The 20,700-nt window shown below is 43.4% G+C and overlaps 1 protein-coding gene across 2 annotated transcripts in view; it reads left to right on the top strand.

The window, feature by feature from the left end:
• Positions 1-19,279, top strand: part of LOC109481820 — a 30,173-nt gene extending 10,894 nt beyond the window's left edge. Inside the window, exons 2-21 of one of the 2 annotated variants that reach the window (XM_019784426.1) lie at positions 3,228-3,244; positions 5,179-5,271; positions 5,979-6,733; positions 7,238-7,424; positions 7,812-8,028; positions 8,456-8,655; positions 9,304-9,544; positions 10,000-10,136; positions 10,356-10,534; positions 10,998-11,157; positions 11,536-11,597; positions 13,603-13,680; positions 13,878-13,949; positions 14,170-14,319; positions 14,916-15,107; positions 15,360-15,475; positions 15,906-16,062; positions 16,544-16,689; positions 17,426-17,561; positions 18,983-19,279. In XM_019784426.1, coding sequence (XP_019639985.1) covers positions 5,208-5,271; positions 5,979-6,733; positions 7,238-7,424; positions 7,812-8,028; positions 8,456-8,655; positions 9,304-9,544; positions 10,000-10,136; positions 10,356-10,534; positions 10,998-11,157; positions 11,536-11,597; positions 13,603-13,680; positions 13,878-13,949; positions 14,170-14,319; positions 14,916-15,107; positions 15,360-15,475; positions 15,906-16,062; positions 16,544-16,689; positions 17,426-17,561; positions 18,983-19,222 — 3,489 coding nt within the window. In that variant the 5' untranslated portion in view covers positions 3,228-3,244; positions 5,179-5,207 and the 3' untranslated portion in view covers positions 19,223-19,279. Of the gene's footprint in view, positions 1-3,019; positions 3,245-5,178; positions 5,272-5,978; positions 6,734-7,237; positions 7,425-7,811; positions 8,029-8,455; positions 8,656-9,303; positions 9,545-9,999; positions 10,137-10,355; positions 10,535-10,997; positions 11,158-11,535; positions 11,598-13,602; positions 13,681-13,877; positions 13,950-14,169; positions 14,320-14,915; positions 15,108-15,359; positions 15,476-15,905; positions 16,063-16,543; positions 16,690-17,425; positions 17,562-18,982 lie in introns of those variants that run through there. The other variant, XM_019784424.1, reaches the window with a different exon arrangement.
• The last annotated feature ends 1,421 nt before the right edge of the window (positions 19,280-20,700 follow it).

Genomic DNA, 20,700 nt, shown 5'->3' with positions numbered 1-20,700 from the left:
TGTGCGTAAAGTGGCCTGATGTCGACTTGTGGACAAAGAAGGCAAAGATTTAACTGGGATGCGAATGATCCTACAACATCTCTTTTGCACACCTTCAAGCATATCTGAGAAACGTTGGTTCCTTTGATATTTGGGTAAAGCCTTGACGAAAACAACCTACGTTGTTTATTGTTTTGACAACTAAAGCAATGCTGTATGTCTCTATGATCCTGTCCATGGGCTCCTAGGATCTTCTTATCGGCGAAATTTCGGTAGAGTTATTGTGATGACACACACACACACACAGATAGACAGACGGTCACACACACGCGCTACTTTTACAATATCTACATGTACTTAGAATGAAGACACTATTTACTTTTCTTAAAGATTCCCCAATACGAGGGGTGTTCAAAAAGTTCTCGGCCTCACCTAGAAAATAAAGGTCAAACTCCTATTCTTTGGCATAGCTGTATACTATGACGTCTTACATCACTGCACACAAAAATTCAAATTTCTATATTCATTAATTAGCACGTGACGCCCCGTGAAAATGGGGTGGGTGAGGGAAAATCACAAAATGGCCGCAACAGACGCGTGAGCTCTGATCAAGTGTATCGACGATAAAGGATGTCTCCTAAGGACATCCATAAACACATGGTCAAGACACTTGGTGATGACTCCCCTTCTTATTCAACTATTAAGAAGTGGGTTACTAGCTACAAGCGCGGCAAGGACAGCGCAAAAGATGAACATATGTCAGGATGCCACAAATCAGCACCACGGACAATCCAGTTGAGGCCATCCATCACATGGTAGTGAATGACAGATTTGAGACTGGCCAACATGTAGCAGGTTCTTTGGCCTGTGTTATGACTCAGTTCACAATGTTTTGTCGAACATCCTGGGGATGAAAAAACTGTCTGCATGGTGGGTGCCTCTAATGTTTTTTGAACATCAGAAGTTAAACAGGCTGGACATTTCAAGGAACGAATTCAGTCCAATCCATGCAATTTCCTCAAAACATTTGTACCCCAAGAAGAGCTGGGTTCACCACTTTCAGCCCGAATAAAAACAGCAGAGCAAACAATGGATGAAGAATTTTTCCAGGCCCCCCAAGAAGTTTTAGCGAGTTTCGTCCGTTGACAGGGTTTTTGCCTCTGTTTTCTGGGACAGTAAGGAAGTAATCATAATTGACTACATGCGAAGGGGTTAAAGCATCAATGGGGAGTACTATTCAACAGAATTGCGACAGTTGAGTACAACAGTCAAAGAGAAAAGGAGAGGAAAGCATTGAGCTGGCGTGATGAAAATGCACCTGTCCTCACAACACAGGGGTCAGTGGCAGCAGCAAACGAATTTGGCTTTGAAGTCTAACCCCACCCTTCCAATTCACCTGAACTAGCACCCTTGGACTTCTACCTGTTTCCTAAACTCAAGTTCCCCTTATGTGGTCAACGTTTTGATGGTAATGATGACGTCATCTATGCGGTATAGGCCAATCTGGGGGGTCCAGATGCAACCTTCTTCCACAATGGGAAAATAAAGCTGGAACATCACTGGACCAAGTGCATTGCAGTTAGAGAGGACTATATTAAAAAATAGTGTAAGAAAAATTTTACTGCCCTGACGTTTTCTAGGTGAGGCCGAGAACTTTTTGAACACCCCTCGTATACAACTTCTTTCAATCTTCAGGTGTAGTCCAGCACTTTTCAGTCTTTCATTCCCAGTTTCATTTCATTTCAGTGTGGCCCAGTAGTTACATTCTAGTATTGCAGTTCTCAGGTGACTTGCTAGGTGGCCAGGGAACTAACTAGCATAAACTCCAAGCAGATGTTGGGATATCGTATCCTGTTCCTAACCCCCCACCCTCCTCCGGGCAACGTAAAACTGAACAGAATGCCAGTCCCAATGCTTAAAACACAATCTTTGTAACAAAACAATTCGTTTGCTATGCAACGTGGCAATAGTTGGTACTAACATCTTAATTAACTCAATTCCAACAACCACCGACGGAAATGTGGGCTCTAGCTCTAAAAATGAACGCTCAAATGCTACGAATCTGCTTAGAACAAAACAAAATTGGCAGCATTGATTCTGAAGCAAATTTAGATTAATGGACTCCGTGCAGTCAACCATGTTCGAACTGCAAAACAGGCTATACGACGTCGCTTGACATTTCAGGTGAACTTTAATTATGGTGTATGTAGCGTGTATGAGTCAGCACATTACTGTCAGTTCACTGAGTGTATAGTATATGTGCATGACATGTTGGAATTCACCCTGCTCGTGGGATCGTCGGAAAACCCCGAGACACCCAAAATATCTGACCAATCAGGGTACGTCAAACAACTTGTCAACCTGTTGTGCAGCTCGTATGATGACCTTTGCACGTGTTGGAATGTGGACGCTACATACTAGGACGCTACATACCGGACATTTCTTTTCTATTTTGACCCTATTGAGTCCAATGTTCCTGTCCACAGTTGACAAAGAACCATGATAATAACTATGATACTGAATATAAAAGAGACATAGTGACAAATATTTGCCAAGTGGCTAACAGAGGAGCGACCGTCCTGTCGGTCACCTAGCCCACACAGACCATGCCAGGGATTCCCCTTACTTATCTTAGTTCCCACGTTCGTAAAAATGCCAACTTCAGCAATTTGACAGGGAAGTCTTCTTGATTCTGGAACCTGCGTGCTTTGACACTGTTACAGTATAGTTAGAGGTCTTAATGACTAGAATATTGCACTCCAAGCATTTGGAGGTCAGCGAAGGTGCGATTGAAGTTGTGCAAATATTTGATTACTTTTCCTGTATGTACCCACAAAGCCAGATTCGAATAGTCAGCTGTTTATGGGTAGTTTGTCTTGTTGTTCTGAGGTTGGTGCCGATATTCACCCCGAGTTTCAATCGGAAACTCCCGATATGACTCACGTGGGTGACGTATTGGAAAGTCCGGGCCAGATCTGACCAATCAGCGCGTACTCCAACTACTTGAAAAACAACCAAGCTAACACCATACGATCGAGGAAGTGTTCCGCATTTACCTAGCTGTCACCTGTGCTGGGACAACTCTGCATTTACCCAGTCTCGGTCCAAATAGCCTCAGCCAATCTCACCTAGATACCTGTTACATGTGTAGGGAGAAGCGTTTTTGATAGCCTTAAACTTCCAGGCACGGACAAGGACATCGGTTTCCGGGACGTCATGGCTCACCGAGGACGTTCAACCCCCGTACAGACCACGAGAAACAGGGGTAAGTTTCTACGTCTTTTCTAGACCTTTGGAGCTAGAAATACTCAATACGCGCATTTGCAGGTGTGATTTTTTTTTCTATCCCAACAAGAAATGGCGACGACACATTTAAGAACGGACAACAGGTATACTAATTTTTTTACCCGAGTTAAGTGAGGAAATTCGTGTCAAGTGCGAAAAGATCGGTGGCATGGCAGGATTCGAACTCGGGACTCTTGGTTCCGAGCCGACCGCTCTGTCCGCTGTTGTGTACTTATATATAACTTGTACGTGTCCGCCTGCAGGGTACGTTGGCTTGTTGATTTATGTTTGCTGTTGTGTTTTTGGTTTGCAAATCAGCTGCAGAGTAATGTACGATGGCTTGGTTCGAAGGTAAACGTCTTGCGTACCACCAAGACAACCTATGATATTATTAATAGACTCAGAAACTTTCGAGTGACGTCATTCGCGTATCAGTCAACCGCTCTCCACACATGTACAGTTGAAAACATATATTTTTGTTACGTGATGACGTCCGATTGAAAATACGTCATGAATTTTGAAGTATGATGATCAAAAATTGAATTTGAAGCCACAGTGGCATTTTAATGAGGTTTTTCGTGACTGTATAAGTTTTCTTGCCCAGCACCCTATGTGCATTGAACCCAGTAACTATAGGTTTAGTAGCCCTCATGCGACTTTATATCGTACTGCAGTATGCGATTACGCATGTATTTTTGGGCGGGGACTCCCCGTGTTGCGTTCACATTTTTCTATTCCAACATTTATCACAATACATGTCGACGGGACACTCAAGTTTCCTCAAACTTATTTCTATGCCGCCACCACGCTTTTATAGGACCTCCTTTTGGGAACAGCATGTTAATGTCAGGTTGTGATGTTGTCATTGTTGTTGTCGTTGTTGATCATTAATGGCCGAGACTTGGTCAGTGATGCTGACGTCACATTTCCAAACCGGGGCCCGGCCTGACTGTACTAGAAAGGCTGACATTTGCTTTGGAGCAAATGTAGCGGATGGCTTCACCACATTTTACGACACGGCAGGGAAAGAAGGAGAAACACAAGGGAAAACAATTCTTTACATTGATATTAGTCTATTAGTATATTACTATAGTATGAAGAGACAACGGTAGGATAGCTACATTATTGGATATAGGATTTTGGATCCTTTTCCTGCCATTTCTTTAAATTGATTCAACCTCCTTCATTTTTGGGCCAAATAACATGGAATTTGGCATGAAGGTAGAGTGGGCAAATACCCACAGGCGTTTTTTTTTTTTCATTTTTGTGATACAGGCTTTTAGAATGGTTTTCTTTTAGCTTTTTGGCTGTGTTATAGAAAATGTACTATAGCAGTGTGTTACCATATTTGGGCATGAGTCATCAGAATGGCATGCAGAGCAAGCAACCAATAGGCATGCAGCTTTCCTCTATTCTTTTTGCTGATTGGCTCTTGGGATTTGATTGGGTTAACTCAATTAACATCTGTACAAAGTCATGTCATATTGCCAGTATGAATTTCAAGTGTTTTGGTAGGTATGTCAATCTTTCCTGCTCCAGCATTGGAATGCGGGGCATAAACGCTTCTTTTTATCTGGAAAATCAACAGCTTGCATTATGCAATTAAAAATCCTATCCAATAATTTAGAGGTTAGATATCTAACTGTTGTTACTTCAATGTAAAGAATTGTTTTCCCTTGTGTTTGTCCTTCTTTCCTTGCCATGTCGTAAAATGTGGTGAAGTCATCCGCTACATTGCTCCAAAGCAAATGTCGGCCCTTCCAGTGTTTTATTGTCTTTTAAATCATACCTGAAATCGTTCCCGAAAGCTCCCCGGCCGGGCCCTGGTTTGAAAATGTGACCTCAGCATGACCTGTATTTTGTCTCGAGCTGCTCCAGTGAAGCATGAACTTGTATAACCTTCTGTCTTCACAGTTGACATCGTTGGTGACGGGAACACCGTGATGAAATTTGAGGGCGGACAGCCATATGTTAACGTCGGGACTGCGCAGGGATTTCTTGAACAAGGTAAGCATGTTGTTGTTCTGGACATACTTTCAAAATGTTGTCAGCAGTCTGACCACGATGATTAAATTCCTATTTCTAATCAGTGTCACATGGTTCTGTACGCCATTTAGCATTTTTGTTCAAACTTCATTGTATATCAAAAAAGATATTGGAGATATCTTTTGCATATATCTTTTTACCTCCATGAAAAATGTAGGTATTGTTTTGGCGCGTCTGTGTGTGTGTGTGTGTGTGTGTGTGTGTGTGTGTGTGTGTGTGTGTGTGTGTGTGTGTGTGTGTGTGTGTGGATGTCTGTGTGTGTGTGTGTGTGTGTGTGTTTCCGCACATTTGTAGTCAGCATAACTTCAGAACGCCTTTATGGATTGTGATGATATTTGGTATGCTGGTAGGTCTTAGGAAGCCAAAGGTCAAGGTCAAATATGGGCCTCCTGGTGGCTGACCTTGGTACTGGAACTTCCGTGAAAACAGATGTGCGGGATGGCAGGGAAAACAGATGTGCGGGGTGGTTTGATTAATGAGGTTCTCCCCCTGGAATAGTCTACATGACCATATTCAGGGCAAACGTGCTACTGTGTGTTTCAAAACAAAAACCTGTGTTATTTTGTTCTGTACTGTAGTGTACTGTGTAAAAACATTTAGAAAAACTAAATATAAAAAAATAAAAATGTATATTATGGAGGTATGAAATCTTCGAATTCTTGTTTCAGGATCCAACGACCGATGGTCATATGAGACATTTAGTAACGATGTCACCGGTTTCATCATTGACTTGTCCTCAACCACAGGGTCCATTCGCCATTCAGTCGAACACCGCGTACGAAAAGAATACTTACCAAAATTTCTATTGAACATGAAACGAGATTCTTCGAAGAAATTTTCAGAATGCAGGCGTGTATTGACAGAGGTTAGCAGCCAAGATAAGATCCCGTCAATCGCAAAAGCTAGTCTGAAACTGCTCAAAGAGCTTCTTCTGTCCGATCCTATCAAGGACGAAACCGCAGAAAAGCTCCTGAATCACGAAGAAATGTTTCGCAAAAGTTTGAAAGCCCAGGCGTTCGATCAGCAAGATCAGATTGAACAACAGCTCCGAGTGGAGACATATGCGTTGTTGTTGTCATGCATCAGCCTCCACTGCTGCAAGGGAACTTTGAACCCATCAAACAATCCCTTCCGGGAGCCTCTGACATGCGTGCGCGAGTCCCTAAAAACCATCAGAAGTGACACGCATGCTCTGAAATCAGCCGTCTTCTTTGCTCTCGAAGCCATTTCTCGGCTCATAGATTCTGACGAAAAGAAGTCTAAGGCACTGTCCACAAAACTCTCGAAGTTCTTAGCATTTGTCGAGGGCGAGGCTAAAAAGCAGGACCCCTTAACGGACAAGTTGATGAAGAAGGTGACTAAGTACGTCAACAGTGCCAGCAGTTACGACGAAGAACTGGCCCTCATCTACCTGTGCGTGTTGGTGAGTGTGCCACTTCTCAATCATTCTTCCTACATATCTGTAGTTTTTATAATAGTACTATTGGATGAAGTTTTATTGATAAGCTTTAATGTAACAGTTAGGTTTTAGACATCAAATTCAAGCATACAAATCATTACCTTAATGAAAAGCGGCCGACAGAAAAAATAGAGTTCCACGATCTCAGACCTTCGCCAATTCGAAGACAAGCTGCCGGAAGGGGGGGGGGCGCAAACTCACGTCACTTCTTCCCTAGCCCAAGAGCTACCTACCATCCAAGATATCAAAACCGAAAGTTCAGCTGCAATACCATAACAAGATGTCAGGGGGCCCAAAATCGAATTATTTCGAGGTCTCGTGAAGATCAACTACCTACCAAATATTAAGATAATCCATCATATAGTTAATAGCTTTCTTGAGTTAACATGTTGACAAACAGACACACGAATGCCCCCGAAAACATAATCTTCTTGGCGAAGGTAACAAACAAAACTGTTTTCACTGCAGGCACGAACAACTCCGGGTGGCCTGGTGTGCCTCCAGCTGCTCGCTGAATGCCGAATTCACCGCATGGAGACGGAAAGGAAGAAGTTGAAGTTCATGAGAAGCGCCCAGCACGAGCCCAGCTGGTCCGTTCTCTATCGGATCGCCTGGTACATGGTTCGACTGGCAAAGGATGTGGACACTCCGAAAGGTATGTATAGTATGTGCTCCTTTCGTAACATATATTGCTGCTGTCGCCCTCGTTACACCTGTGTCCTGTGCTTGCACCTGTGCTTTATCAATCAGAGGTCTTAGTATAGTAGCGCCTCTTATACACATGTGGGTGCCCTTCCGAAATCATTTTGCATTTTATGCTTCACTGTCATGGTCATCTAAGCATTTCACACTACATCTTTTAATCTTATGCATAGCATCTCCGTCAACATGATGACAAGTTTCAAATGTTTATGCTAACACAAACACATACAACAAGTAATATACCACGCCTCTCCAAGACGTCTGGGAAGAAGACTACCTGTCATACTTATGTATATAGATGTATCGACAATGTGATCTTCAATGTGATCTTTCTTTTTAGGAATCCGTATTCAAGCCGTGAAAGCTGACAGCCCCATGTCCCTGGGTTCCTTTTGGACCAACCCAGATCTGAAGAAGATCGACGGTTTCCAGACGGCCAGTTCCCTCATCATGGCGATGTGTGAGGAGCTCATCTACTCGGACATCCCCGAGATCGCTCAAGCAGTGACCAGGCCCCTTCTGGTCAGGGGAGGCGCGATTGACCACACCAAGCTCATGTATGTCTTCGTTCATTGAAATTTTTTGTAGTCCATACGCTTCTAGATCCTCAGTTATACACAAGAAATTTGCCAAGGAAAAGCATATCTTGAAACTTCATCTCTGTTGGTAGAAATCATTATGAAGCAAGTTTAAACTGTAATATCCAACACAACAAATTGGACTCACCCAAATTTTCGACTGTACAACTCCAGTCTTTGTCAAGGAATGAGCAATCGCCCCGTCTTTGTTGAGACGGGGGGCGCCACAGGCTTTCTGCAACCTATGACCCACTGCTCACGGAGTCACGCGTGTTATCTGGGTGACGTCACGGAATAGTGGATTGCTCATTCCTTGACAAAGACTGGAGTTGTACAGTCGAAAATTTGGGTGAGTCCAATTTTTACACAAATGCGCATTTTCCATTTTGCGCCTTGGATCTTATAGAGACCGAGTGCTCCCCAAACACCTTGCATACTACCACCGAAATGAAGACCTTGAGCTGTTTGAAGACCTGCTCCACCACTGCGACAACAGTATCATCTACCAGGGTGTCATGGGTGGCAAACAGAATCACGTCGCTGTTAAAGTTGCCAGGGTTCAAAACCTGGAGAGCTTCCATGCCACTAGCACGCCAGCTTGCGAAAGTAATTTTCATTACCTTTTGTTACTTCCGAACCAGTTTATTTCTTTTGTTTTATCTCCTTTTTTCACACGAACTTGGTATTTATTTTGTGAAATCTCTGTTTATTATCTATGAACCTTTATTCATTTGCATCTATGATTTGACATCTTAGTTCAAGGATCATTCTGTCTGTGCACATGAATTGTATCCTATCTATCATGAAAGTTCATCTGTGTTGGTAGTTACTTGTTTAAAGTTAAAACGTTTGGTCCAAGACAAAAAATTCTCTCACCTAGAGCTTTTGACCAGTCACTCTGGTCTTCCTCAGTAGACTGACCAAGCGAAGCTTGTCACGTGGCTTCTGTGAAGTGTGACGTCAACACTGGGTCAAAGGTACCTGGTAGACGATGCCGGCCCCCGTCGCGGTTCAATGAAGGGTGATTGGCCCTGATGTAAATGGCTTCCTTCACGCACCCCTCTCAAGAAATAGTCCTGTTCAGTATCCAAAATCCTTACAGTGTCAAGTAAAACAAAGTGTTTCGCCGGCCACGTGACAAGCTTCACTGGGTCAGTCTACTGAGGAAGACCAGAGTGACTGGTCGAAAGCTCTAGGTGAGAGAACTTTTTTTGTGTTGGACCAAAAGTTAAAACTTCTTGTCTTGACATCTAGGGATTCAAGATGAAATCAAAGTCCTCAGACGGTTGAAGCAGCATCCCAATATCGTCAGCCTGCTGGGCTTCAGTGTGCAATCTCCCGTTCACTACGTCATGGGTCTGACGACTCACGGCAATCTCCTGGACTACCTCCGTAAACACAGGAGCCCGGTGCTGCCGCCTCAACAACTGTTCCACATAGCGATACAAATCCTCCGGGCTCTGGTGTTCCTGCACGCAGACAAAACAGTACACCGGTATGAAGCAAAGTTCTTTATTGACAACCACGTGTTATAATTTGATAAGAACCGATGTTTCCATGACCATCTGCCATCTTCATCAGGGCAATTATTCCTAATGCATTGTGCGCTGAAGCTAGGTTATTATGTACCAGTCACAGTGAACCAGCCATAATTGCCAGGATGAAGATGACAGACGGCCATTGAAATGCGGGCTATTTTAAAACAAATGGTTGTGAATATAAAAAATACTATATTCAAGAATTCACCAACCTGATGAAATTATTCACAAAATAAATTAAATCTTTAATAATGGGGAAGAGACAACTGCAAATCTTATATCATTTCAAGACCCATCTCCCATGAATGTGTTTGCCTGTCATTTTCATTTCGTATCTATTAGGCAGCTTTGTCGGAACGCCGCAACTACTGCATTGATTGAAGTAAGTACTACACTTGTTTTCGTACCGCAGTATGGTCATGGCCAGGAATGTCCTGGTGACCATGGAGGAGGGTGTGCTGTGCTGCAAACTGAGCGGATTCTGCGGGGCGAGGAGGGCAAGGGAGTCCAAGCCATATGTCGTCCAAGATCGTCTGACATACTTTAAAGGTATTCTACCAACTTGACTAATTAATAAAGAAATATATGCATAATTTTTATGTAAATAGAAATACTTTTCGAACTGCATTGGGTTAATGTATAGGCACTCATAATTTCTTATCATATTTGAAACACGAAAATTGTGATCCTCATCCTCTTTTCTATGTCATCTTTTCTGCGTAACGCTACACTGTACATTTGTTGTGACGTCTTGGTGTTGTTCTACAGGATCTTTGAATGAAAAGATGCCCCTGAGGTTCCTTGCGCCGGAGTCTCTGGCGTCCCAGTGGTTCTCCGCCAAGAGTGACATGTGGTCGTTCGGAGTGTTCCTGTACGAGCTGTTCACATGCGGGGCCGTGCCGTACCAGGAGTTCAGCTGCATGTCAACTGAGGACCTGCTGTTTCGGGTAAGATCTATCTCAGATAGGTCCTATATCAATGTACATGTAGATTGTGTGGGGTTGTGTGGCGTCACGGCAGAGCTTTCGGCTCAGAACCAAGAGGTCAAGGGTTTGAGTCCTGCCAAGTCAGCAATCTTGTGTCCTTGGGCAAGACACGTTACAGGACTTTCCTCACTTCGCTCAGCTGAAAATGAGTATGGCAGAATGATCATTATCGTGATCGTGGGCATACAATGATCATTATCATGATATTGAAACATTTCTTGATTGTGTCATGTATCAATTATGTATGGTTTTCATTGTTCATGATCTCTTCTTCTCCATGCAAACATATTTGTGACACGTGATGATAAGACTATCTTGATACAGACTAGACAGAGTGTTTTAGCGATCATTTGATTTGACAATAATTTATATGACCACTTTTTTGCAATCCGTTTGTGTATGTTTATCGTTGTTTCTTTTGTAGATCGTCCGGAAGGGTCTCCGAATGAAGCAGCCCCGCTGCGTGCCCACCAGCGTCTTCAAACTGATGAAAGACCTCCTGAAGGTGGATGAGTTAGACAGGCCGGCAGCAGACCTGGTACAAGATCAGATGGAACAACTTCAACCGAAGTACAGCAGTTCGGGTGGGTATTTCCTGGTATATCCACAGGGGCATGACTCATTTTCAGACTATAATTGTGTTTACCTTCACAGAAGGAAAATATGTTGTTCTTGCTCTGTTTCTTCTTCTTCTCCATGCAAATCACGTCAATGGCATGGACCTGCTGGATGACTGCCACCATGGTAACTGGTACTTGCATTGCATTACCTTATGTAGAAAGTGGCAGGACAGAGTTGGGCTGGTCGCCACCTATACGGATATTTTTTAGTAAGAATAAACATATCAGTAATTTGATAGGCTAGATCGTGTAGATGCAAATGTTAGCTTTCTGGTTAACCCCTGAATCACTGGCATTTTATTCTCGCTTGCTAGTTAACAATCGCTGTAAATTTCATTTCAGACGATGACTGGAGACCATACCTGCCACCAGTCGCAGACGTTGTTGATGCCTACTCTTGTCAGGTATAGTTACACTTACTGACTCCCTGTCTAAAGTAAAGGTACGTAGTAGAAAGCTGTTAGTACCGAAACATTAAGAACACCATCCCTTCTAATACAAAAGATAAAGTGGGATTACTAGAGGATTCTTCCAACAGTGACAAGTTTGAAGGGTAAGGATACTGACCTCCAAATTTTCGATGACTATCATTCCATCTTGTTTACGGAGTGGCCTAGTCTCGCGGGAGCCCGAGACTTGCATCGGTCTGCTGGACCCTACCCCCTGTTGCCTCCCTCAGGAGCAAGGGTAAGTATGTCTTGGGGAGCTCCCAGCCTTCGGTCCGGTTTAACTTGGCACCTTCCAATTGTATGTGCACCGCCTCCTTAATCTTCCTGTGTGTGTTACGAGACTCTTGGTCTATGATTTCTATAATGTCAGAGATGGGCCTGGTAGTGATGTTCAGTGGCCAGCCTGGAGTTGGTGTTGGCTTAACGCGGATTTTCAGTCTTTCTGGTGTAATGGCTTTTGATGTTCAGAAGTCCTTTCCCCCAGTGAACGCTCAATTTCACCCACGTATTAAAACCTTCCCGAACAGTTCGGAACTCTTCACACTTGATCTTGTAGATCACGCCGCACTTCTCACTGGGTGCTAGAGGGTCCCGGATCTGACCAGGGCGTTACGTAGGGTGAAGCCCAGTTTAGAATACAGGCTCACATTATGTTTGGTGTAAGCGCGTTTCAACCTCTCAGTAACTCCATGTATGTAGGGTAGTACCAAGTAACTCGCTGGGAGTTGTTCTTTGTTTTCGATCGTTCCTTGTTGCCTTTGTCCTTTCTTGTTTTCCTCCTCCCTCAGGGCCCATTCTGGGTTTCCACATTGTCTGAGGGCTTCTCTGACTTTATCCGTTTCTGCCTCTCTTTGGGTAGGGTGTTGGCTCTGTGCATAAGAGTCCTCACTATCCCAAGTTTCTGTTGCGAGGACGTTGTTGTCCCAAGTTGGAGGACCACTGAAAATATCGGTCGGTGTGAGTTTCCTTGCGGAACACATCTGTGGTGATGGTGTTGTCCGGATTCCTGATCATCATGACATCAAGCATGTTGTGTGTTAATGTGATCAAAGAGTTCCTGTTTATGTTCACAGCGCCAGTTCCGTCCACATATCTAGCCCCAGAACTTGGGGCGGTGAGGGGCAGTGTCTAAAGCTTTCCTCTCAATGTAGATATCCATATTGGGTCCTGAGGGAGGGGGGCAACAACTCTAGAAAGGACAAAGGTAACAAGGAACGATCCGAAAACAAAGATAAACTCCCAGTGAGTTACTTGGTACTACCCTACATACATGGAGTTACAGAGAGGTTGAAACGCACTTATACCAAACATAATGTGAGCCTGTATTCCAAACTGGGCTTCACCCTACGTAACGCCCTGGTCAGACCCAAGGACCCTCTAGCACCCAGTGAGAAGTGCGGCGTGATCTACAAGATAAAGTGTGAAGAGTTCCGAACTGTTCGGGGAGGTTTACGTGGGTGAAACTGAGCGTTCACTGGGGAAAAGGACTTCTGAACATCAAAAGTCATTACACCAGAAAGACTGAAAATCCGCGTTAAGCCAACACCAACCAGGCTGGCCACAACATCACTACCAGGCCTATCTCTGACATTATAGAAATCATAGACCAAGAGTCTCGTAACACACACAGGAAGATTAAGGAGGCGGTGCACATACAATTGGAAGGTGCCAAGTTAAACCGGACCGAAGGCTGGGAGCTCCCTAAGACATACTTACCCTTGCTCCGGAGGGAGGCAACAGGGGGTAGGGCCCAGCAGACCGATGCAAGTCTCGGGCTCCCGCGAGACTAGGCCACTCCGTAAACAAGATGGAATGATAGTCATCGAAAATTTGGAGGTCAGTATCCTTACCCTTCAAACTTGTCACTGTTGAAAGAATCCTCTAGTAACTGTATCTATACGTCACAAATGAATCTCTTCAACGAAAAAGATAAAAGTGTTTACTGGTTCTTGTCTTGTAGGAGATCCCAGAGACACTGTTAAAACGTTTGAAGGATCCGGATGCCAGCAGCAGTGACAGGACAAGCATGGCCGACAATGTAAGCACAATGTAGTCATTATATTACTAGTACTAGCTCTAGAATTGAGAGCAATTTTAGCGTCATGTAAAAAGGTACGGTGGTGGATAAGATTTTTTTATCAAGTACATTTTGTGTTTCACCGCATTACACCGATCAGCCTGTCAATGGCTATGTGTCCTGGATTACATGTGAGGTTCTTCTTGCTATTGCTCTAGTCGCTACAGGAATGCTACGATGATCTGTTCCATGACTCTGCCGACAGACCAACGGCAACGGTCCACAGGGAGGTGCGTCCATATTTTCCCTTTCAAGCAGGAAATTAATGCATGTACTATCATACTTAACGTTGTGATACCTTGCTGTGGATTCCACTATGATCTGTATCCTACATCACCGGGGAAGGTCTCATGAGTTATGATGACATACTGGTAGAAGCAATTTTGTTTGGTCGAAGACATGGCGTTCGTGGCTGTGATATGCAGTATCATGATTATATATCTGTTGCAGGAAACGCTGACATTGGAAAAAGTACCAAAGGCACGTGCTTCCGTGGAAACATACCGAGAAATCGGACCTGCTACCAAGGAGTGTGAACACCTGACGGCCATAAAACGTCTGAAGGATCCTGCGCGGAGTGGGGAGGAGTTTGCCTGTCTGGTACGTAAATCTGTTTCTGGCGTCTCAGCGAACCTAAGTCTTTTACCTTTCCTTAGAGTGATTAGTCAGTTCTTAAGTCTTGTCCCTAACTTCATCACTTGTCACTCAGGCCCCCATTTTAATCGGACGGCGATCTCGCCGCGCTCTCTAGATCTATGCGACCTGAAATAGGCAGGAGTGCAGAGAGGGCGACTAAATTCACTCTCTGTCGCTAGCTGTTGCGCGTTTCCATCTCGCCATTCGAAACGCGTCGATGTCACATCCGAGCACATCATACCGTTTTTGAGGGGCAAAGAGGCATAAAACGTATTAAAAAAACAATATTGCAAATTTACAACAGCATCGTTAGAATAGTAAAGATAGTAGAATAGTAAAGATATTATTGACAAAAGAGCCCGGCTTCGAACCCTGGTCAAAAGGCTTAATCCACCAAACACCACAGTATTGACAGAGCGAGCTACACCACTTAAAGTTTGCCTGGTTCTGCGATTTGGCATCGACCGTTTGGAATGTCAACGACCGTATTTGTGAAGGAAATTAACATCGCAGCTGTATAAGTGTTTGATATAAAATCTTCGTCATTTTTTTTGTTACAGTACACCGTGAGGCCCTCGGCCGGGAACCTCCGTGACTACCTGGCCAGTAAGAGCTGCAGCAGCCCGTCTCAGCTGCAGGATTTCTGCAGGGGTATAACTCTGGCTCTGCAGTGTCTTCACGAGAAGGATGTCGTCCACAGAGACCTGAGGCTTGAATACGTTTTCGTGGAAAACGAAGATGGCCAACCTAAGGTGTGTGAGAATCTGCCTGACATAGCTTGTTCCTTTTATTGCTTGTACTTGTACATGTATGAATCTAGTGTCCACCCTATAAGTAACTTGCCACAGATACTACCATACCTCTTGCCTATTTCCTTATACATGTGCTAAGCATGTCTGCTCACTTGCATTTTCGACCATTTGCATAATTGTACAAAATTTGTTTGTATGATGTAGGTTCAGGCATCTCAGAAGCTTCATTTTTTTCTCTCTCTCTACCTCCAGGTAATGCTGGGCCGTTTTGGCCGGATCAAGAAGCTGCTCCAAGGCCCTTACGACCAGGACGTGTCGGAGAGCTACTTTGAATACGGGCGTCCTGGACCAGTCGATGCCAGTAGATGGTTCGTTTTCTCTATATTCAGTTATGGTAATGGGAGCCTGAGTGTCTGCCTTTTTAGCTTTCCACCCATTTCTACCTACCGCCCGGTAGCGGATCGTGTGAATTGAAGAAAACGAAAGCTAAAAAGGCGGACACCCAGGCTAATGTAATGGCTCAGCCAGATCGAGCTGGATCGGGAGCGTTGACGCCGGCTCATGAGTTTTCCACCATCATATACTTTTCAACAAACGTCCCTGTAGCTATAGTTCCAAAACAATCTGCCCGGAGTCCAAAACGGTCGGCTTGGTGCTATGAATATAGAATTATTACCATAGAAACATGAACATTGTAGCCTCAATAATGGCTTCGGCTAGTTGCTTCTCATGCGGCCAATATTAGATGCATGCAAAATATCATCCTCTGCTGAATCACGTTGTATAACCGTGATGTAGGTCCCCTCCTGAAGTCCTACACTTCGGCCTGTACTCCTTATGGAGCGACATCTTCAGTTTGGGCACGGTGTTTCAAGAGCTGTGGCAGGCGTTCGATGCACCCATTGGAGCTCCTCCTCACCTGACTGTGCCTTACCAGGGGATGAAGGCTGCCGAGGTTTGTACCATATGCCACATACCTCAAAAATGAGTGTCATTTTTGCAAATATACTTTGTAAAGTCTGAAGAGCTGTAAAAAAACTGTACGATGGTTAGAAATATTCTATTTACCTCCATGACAAAAGACGTCATTGTTTGTGTGCTATTGTTTCCGCAGATTTGAGTTCAGCATAATTCAAGAAGGTATTTGGGTAGGTCTTAGGAGGACAAAGGTCAAATGTGGGCCTTTATGTGGTACTGCAGCAGAATTATCCGGTTTTTGTATCGTTTGTCCCGGAAATGTTATGGTCTTGATTTTTGGTGGCAGATAGCTTCAGAAAAAAGTTCCAAATATTTCATGGAGGTATGAGATCTCCGAATTCATGTTGTTTCAAATATGTAATAAAGCATGCGTATATGATTATACATGAATGTTTTGTATAACCTTACGTGTTGTGGTGGGATATATATAAAAATGTCTCCTGCTGATTATTTTACAGATCAAGGATTTCCTCGACAAGAACATGCCACTGGAACAGTCCCCCAGCTGCCCTGACTGGATGTTCAAGCTGATTCAGAAGTGCCGGGCCTATCACAACGTGGACAGACCCACGCTGAATGAAATTTTGCGTGTTTTGGAGACTAGGTACGTTATCCTTGACGCCCCGCAATAAAAGAAGTCAACCTAGTATGTAACCAGCAAGTAGATTTCGTGGATTACATCCTCACATACTCCAAATGTAATGCGATAGGCCGGAAAAAACAAGGCGGGCCCCCCCAAAAAAACAAGATTCCTACATTTTCAACTTTTGATATGATAAACATTGTTAAACGAGAATTGAGGCAACAAAATATGATATCACAATCACAGGTCTTCATTCCTGCATTTAACAGTATCACCTGTCCTTGTGGATGTATATGACTCAATTAACAATTGTAGAAGATATTATTTATACGTGATACAACACCTTAGACTGTAGGCATTTGTCATCAAACAGGAGCAATTGTGCCACTAGTTTGCTGGATCGCTGACGGTCTCTGAACCGATAGGCATTTATAACATTTTTTCCATTTTTTTTGTACGAAATCAGGCGAAAATCAATGCGCGCGCGCTGATGTCATCCCTAAAAATTACTTGCTGTAGCCTTACATGTATATGGATTCTTGTGAAAAATTATTTATAATTGACAAATGACCGCCTCTTTAAAGGGACTATTTGTAAGAAAGCAAAACTTTAATCAAATTTTGTAGTTCATATCGCGACTGGATTGCATTGATTTTACGGAGCTAGCGCACATTCATATGCAGGTGACCTGCCCTCCCTCCCTCCCAACCCTGTCCTGCTACTTGCTACATTGTTCTTTTTTCTTTTTCTTTTCCAGCGAAGTTCCCAAGGAATGGCAGGAGGACCCGTCCATGTATGATTATTACGCTCTAGTGCAACTGTTTGGACGAGATCAAGAATCCCTCTTTGACGATTCTGACCCTGACGTGTACGAAGAAGTCGGTATCAACAAGGTAATAGTACAAATTAAATCTACAGCGCACAATCATGTAACTACTACTTGTTGATAACCTACTCTCCTTATGTAGGCTTCTGCTTATTTCTGGCGTGTTTTAGGCGTTTTTATCGCTTTGTTTTCTTACTGGTATCTTTTTTAACGCGAGCCCAATTTCGGGTGCCAAACGGGTAACTGCCAGATAAATGGACACTGTGTTTCAGCCACCGAAAGATTTTGATTTGCTTGGAGATTATCTGTAACCCACACCCTAGCCACCAGACTCTAACTATCATTGGCCAATATTACTAAATCACAAAATTTGGAAAATATAAAACAGAATGAAATTGAAATTTATTACCCCCGAGGGCTAGCAAGAACATGACTGAATAATAAACAGTAAAAATGGTATTAAATAATGCTACCAATGCTACAATATAGTTATTGTTGAGTTTGATTTCTTTTCTGTGTGCAGTGGAGTATGAAATGCCTTGACTCTTTGCTAGATGTATGAATTGGGAGGTGTTAATAGAAATGCAGTATTTTGTCATATTCAAGGAACTCTGCCAATGGCGATAGCTAATATGACCTTAAAGGAGTACTAACCTCCAGAAAGGGGTGCTATATTTCGAGAGGCATTTATTTTTGGAAGTGAAAAATGCATATCATTTTACAGTATATAATTAAATGCCCATTTTGCGAGCAAGCCTTAAAATGCATCGAATCCAGGACAAACTCTCCAAATACCCTCAAAACTATCCCAGAATACACCACGCTACCCCATTAGTGCCTATGTTTTAAACAAAAAGTTACGTTACAGACCTCATTTCGGGGGCGATAAGAAAAATTCGTACCGTTTTGTGTTCTTTGGTATCTTACCAACCATTGCCCTTCTTGGTGTCCTTATCGCCCCTCATTTATGCCGCAAATATTGATGATGAAAAAAACGGCGTAATCTAGTTATCTTTTTCATAAGTGGTGTAATCTAATTATCTGTTCAAGTTATACTTACATGCAAATGAGTTGAGAAACTCAAAACACACAGGATGAAACTGGCGCCCACTGTATTCGACATCATGATATTATAATATCCAAGCCACAGGTCAAGCAAAGTAAAGCAAGTAATTTCTCAATAATCAGCTTGTTAGTGTGCTTGTCTCCTACCATTTTCGCCAAAAAATGTTTATGTTGACCTGAAGTGTATGAGTATTGCGTAAGCCAGAGTTCCCGGATGTATCAATTGTGGTTCAGCATGGGGGAAAATGATATTAATATCACTTTACAAACATACGCCGCGCAACTTGTACAAGCGAAATTATGTAAAAAGTCGGCTAGTTATGTATTCATTGCAGCATGATGTATCGGAAAATAGCACTTCGTTCTGGAGGTTAGTACTCCTTTAAGCTTCTAAATGTCGTATCATGCACTTCGTTCCTTTAGGATCAAGGCGCTACGTGCTCCTCTCCGGAACCCACGTACATGAACCTGCCCTTCTCGGGGCAGCAGGGAACAACAGACGGCCTGGAGGCTTCAGCCGACTCGGAGGAGGAGGACGGTGGTACGGGGGAGGAAGAGGGGGTGCTGCAGGCAGCTGCTATCTGGGCCGAACAACCGGTCCAGATGAGAAGTAAAGCGAAAAATAACCGAAGGAGAACCCGATATAGCATGTGCCACCCTTAGATATTTAGTTAGTGCTTCTGTGTTGACGGCCACTCCACAGATTAAGGCATGTCCACAGGATCACAGGTCAGTGCTTCTAGTGGAATGTTGTATCCAGAGCCCGCCGTGCTTTATCCAGAACCATGCTGAGGCACGGTTTTGGATAGTCCACGCGTATCCAGATCCGCACCTGGGGTAAATATCTGCGCTCTTGAATACGTTTAGACTATACAGAACAGAGCCTGATCACAATAGCCTGGTTACCAAACCTATTATAGCTCCCGACGTCCTACACTCCTCTCCGCAAATAGGATGTAGGACTCGGGAGCTATAATAGGTTTGGTAACCAGGCTAGATCACAACCCTTAGCCATTGATAGAACTAATGGGGCACGGTTCTGGCCGGATACGATAGTAACCTTTCTATAGCAATGAATGGTTGGGTCACCAACAACAAGTGTTATATTACCTCTATATAGTCAACTGCATTATCCTTAATCATCAATATATCAGACATGTAACGTTACATGTATTCAAGAATCCTGCTGGACACAGTATTTCCGACTCTTTTATTTTGGTCCACTGATATGATAACAATCGTCTAACAAAGTATAAGGGCATTCTAGTATCCTTAAATAACAATGGCTTCATGTACTTTTAACTTTTATATGTAATTCGCCATACATTGTATCCGTTACAATTGTTAACTGTGCAGTAAAGTTTGAATTTAGTTAGTTTCATGTTAAGCCATCTTTGGGTTTGAATCCAAAGAACTCAGGATGGAATGTGAGAAAGCTGCTGAAACCTGTGTTTACGAATTCAGGATATTGCTATAGTTTATAAAATCACAACGGATGTGCATTGTACATGTAGGGAACACGAATGTTGGGTTTTGTCTGTATAATATTTGGCGTTGGCGTATATGGTAGGGCTGCGGACCGGTACACTGTACCGGTCCAATACCGTAAAAATCGTTTCGGTACAGGTCCAAAATACCGGATCATGAAGTAACGAGTATATACCGAAATAGCTAGTTTACACCATGTATATGACTAAAGATAGGTAAATCCTACCACAAAGACGAAAAATTAGCACTGGAAAAGACGTAAACACCGTCGATTGATTTGAGATCCTCAGTCTCACGAGACATCGCGAGAGTGTGGCTGATCCAGGGTTGTGATTGGTCAACAAACTCAAATCAGGTCAGAGGTCAGTCATTTTCCCTTCCCTCCAACACTTTATTATTGTTTCTGTGTCATGATTGAAAAAGTGAAGAACACGTGTTAATTTGTCAAATTGTTCAGGTACAGGTACAGGTCCGGACCTGTACCTAAACCTCTGTACCAGTACCTGTACCTGTACCTGATGTTACGTTTAGGTACGCAGCCCTAGTATATGGTTACTCTCCAAGCAGAGGTTGGGATTGGGGTTACTTTTGGCGTGTTTTAGGCTTTTTTTTATCGGGGTTTCTCTTTTGCACTGGAATTTTTCTTTTCACCC

The sequence above is a fragment of the Branchiostoma belcheri genome, unplaced genomic scaffold, assembly GCF_001625305.1.
Source record: "Branchiostoma belcheri isolate BF01 breed outbred unplaced genomic scaffold, Haploidv18h27 scaffold58, whole genome shotgun sequence".
NCBI classification, from domain to species: domain Eukaryota; kingdom Metazoa; phylum Chordata; class Leptocardii; order Amphioxiformes; family Branchiostomatidae; genus Branchiostoma; species Branchiostoma belcheri.
Note: the sequence above shows the minus strand (reverse complement) of the source record. Positions and strands in the feature narration are given on the sequence as shown.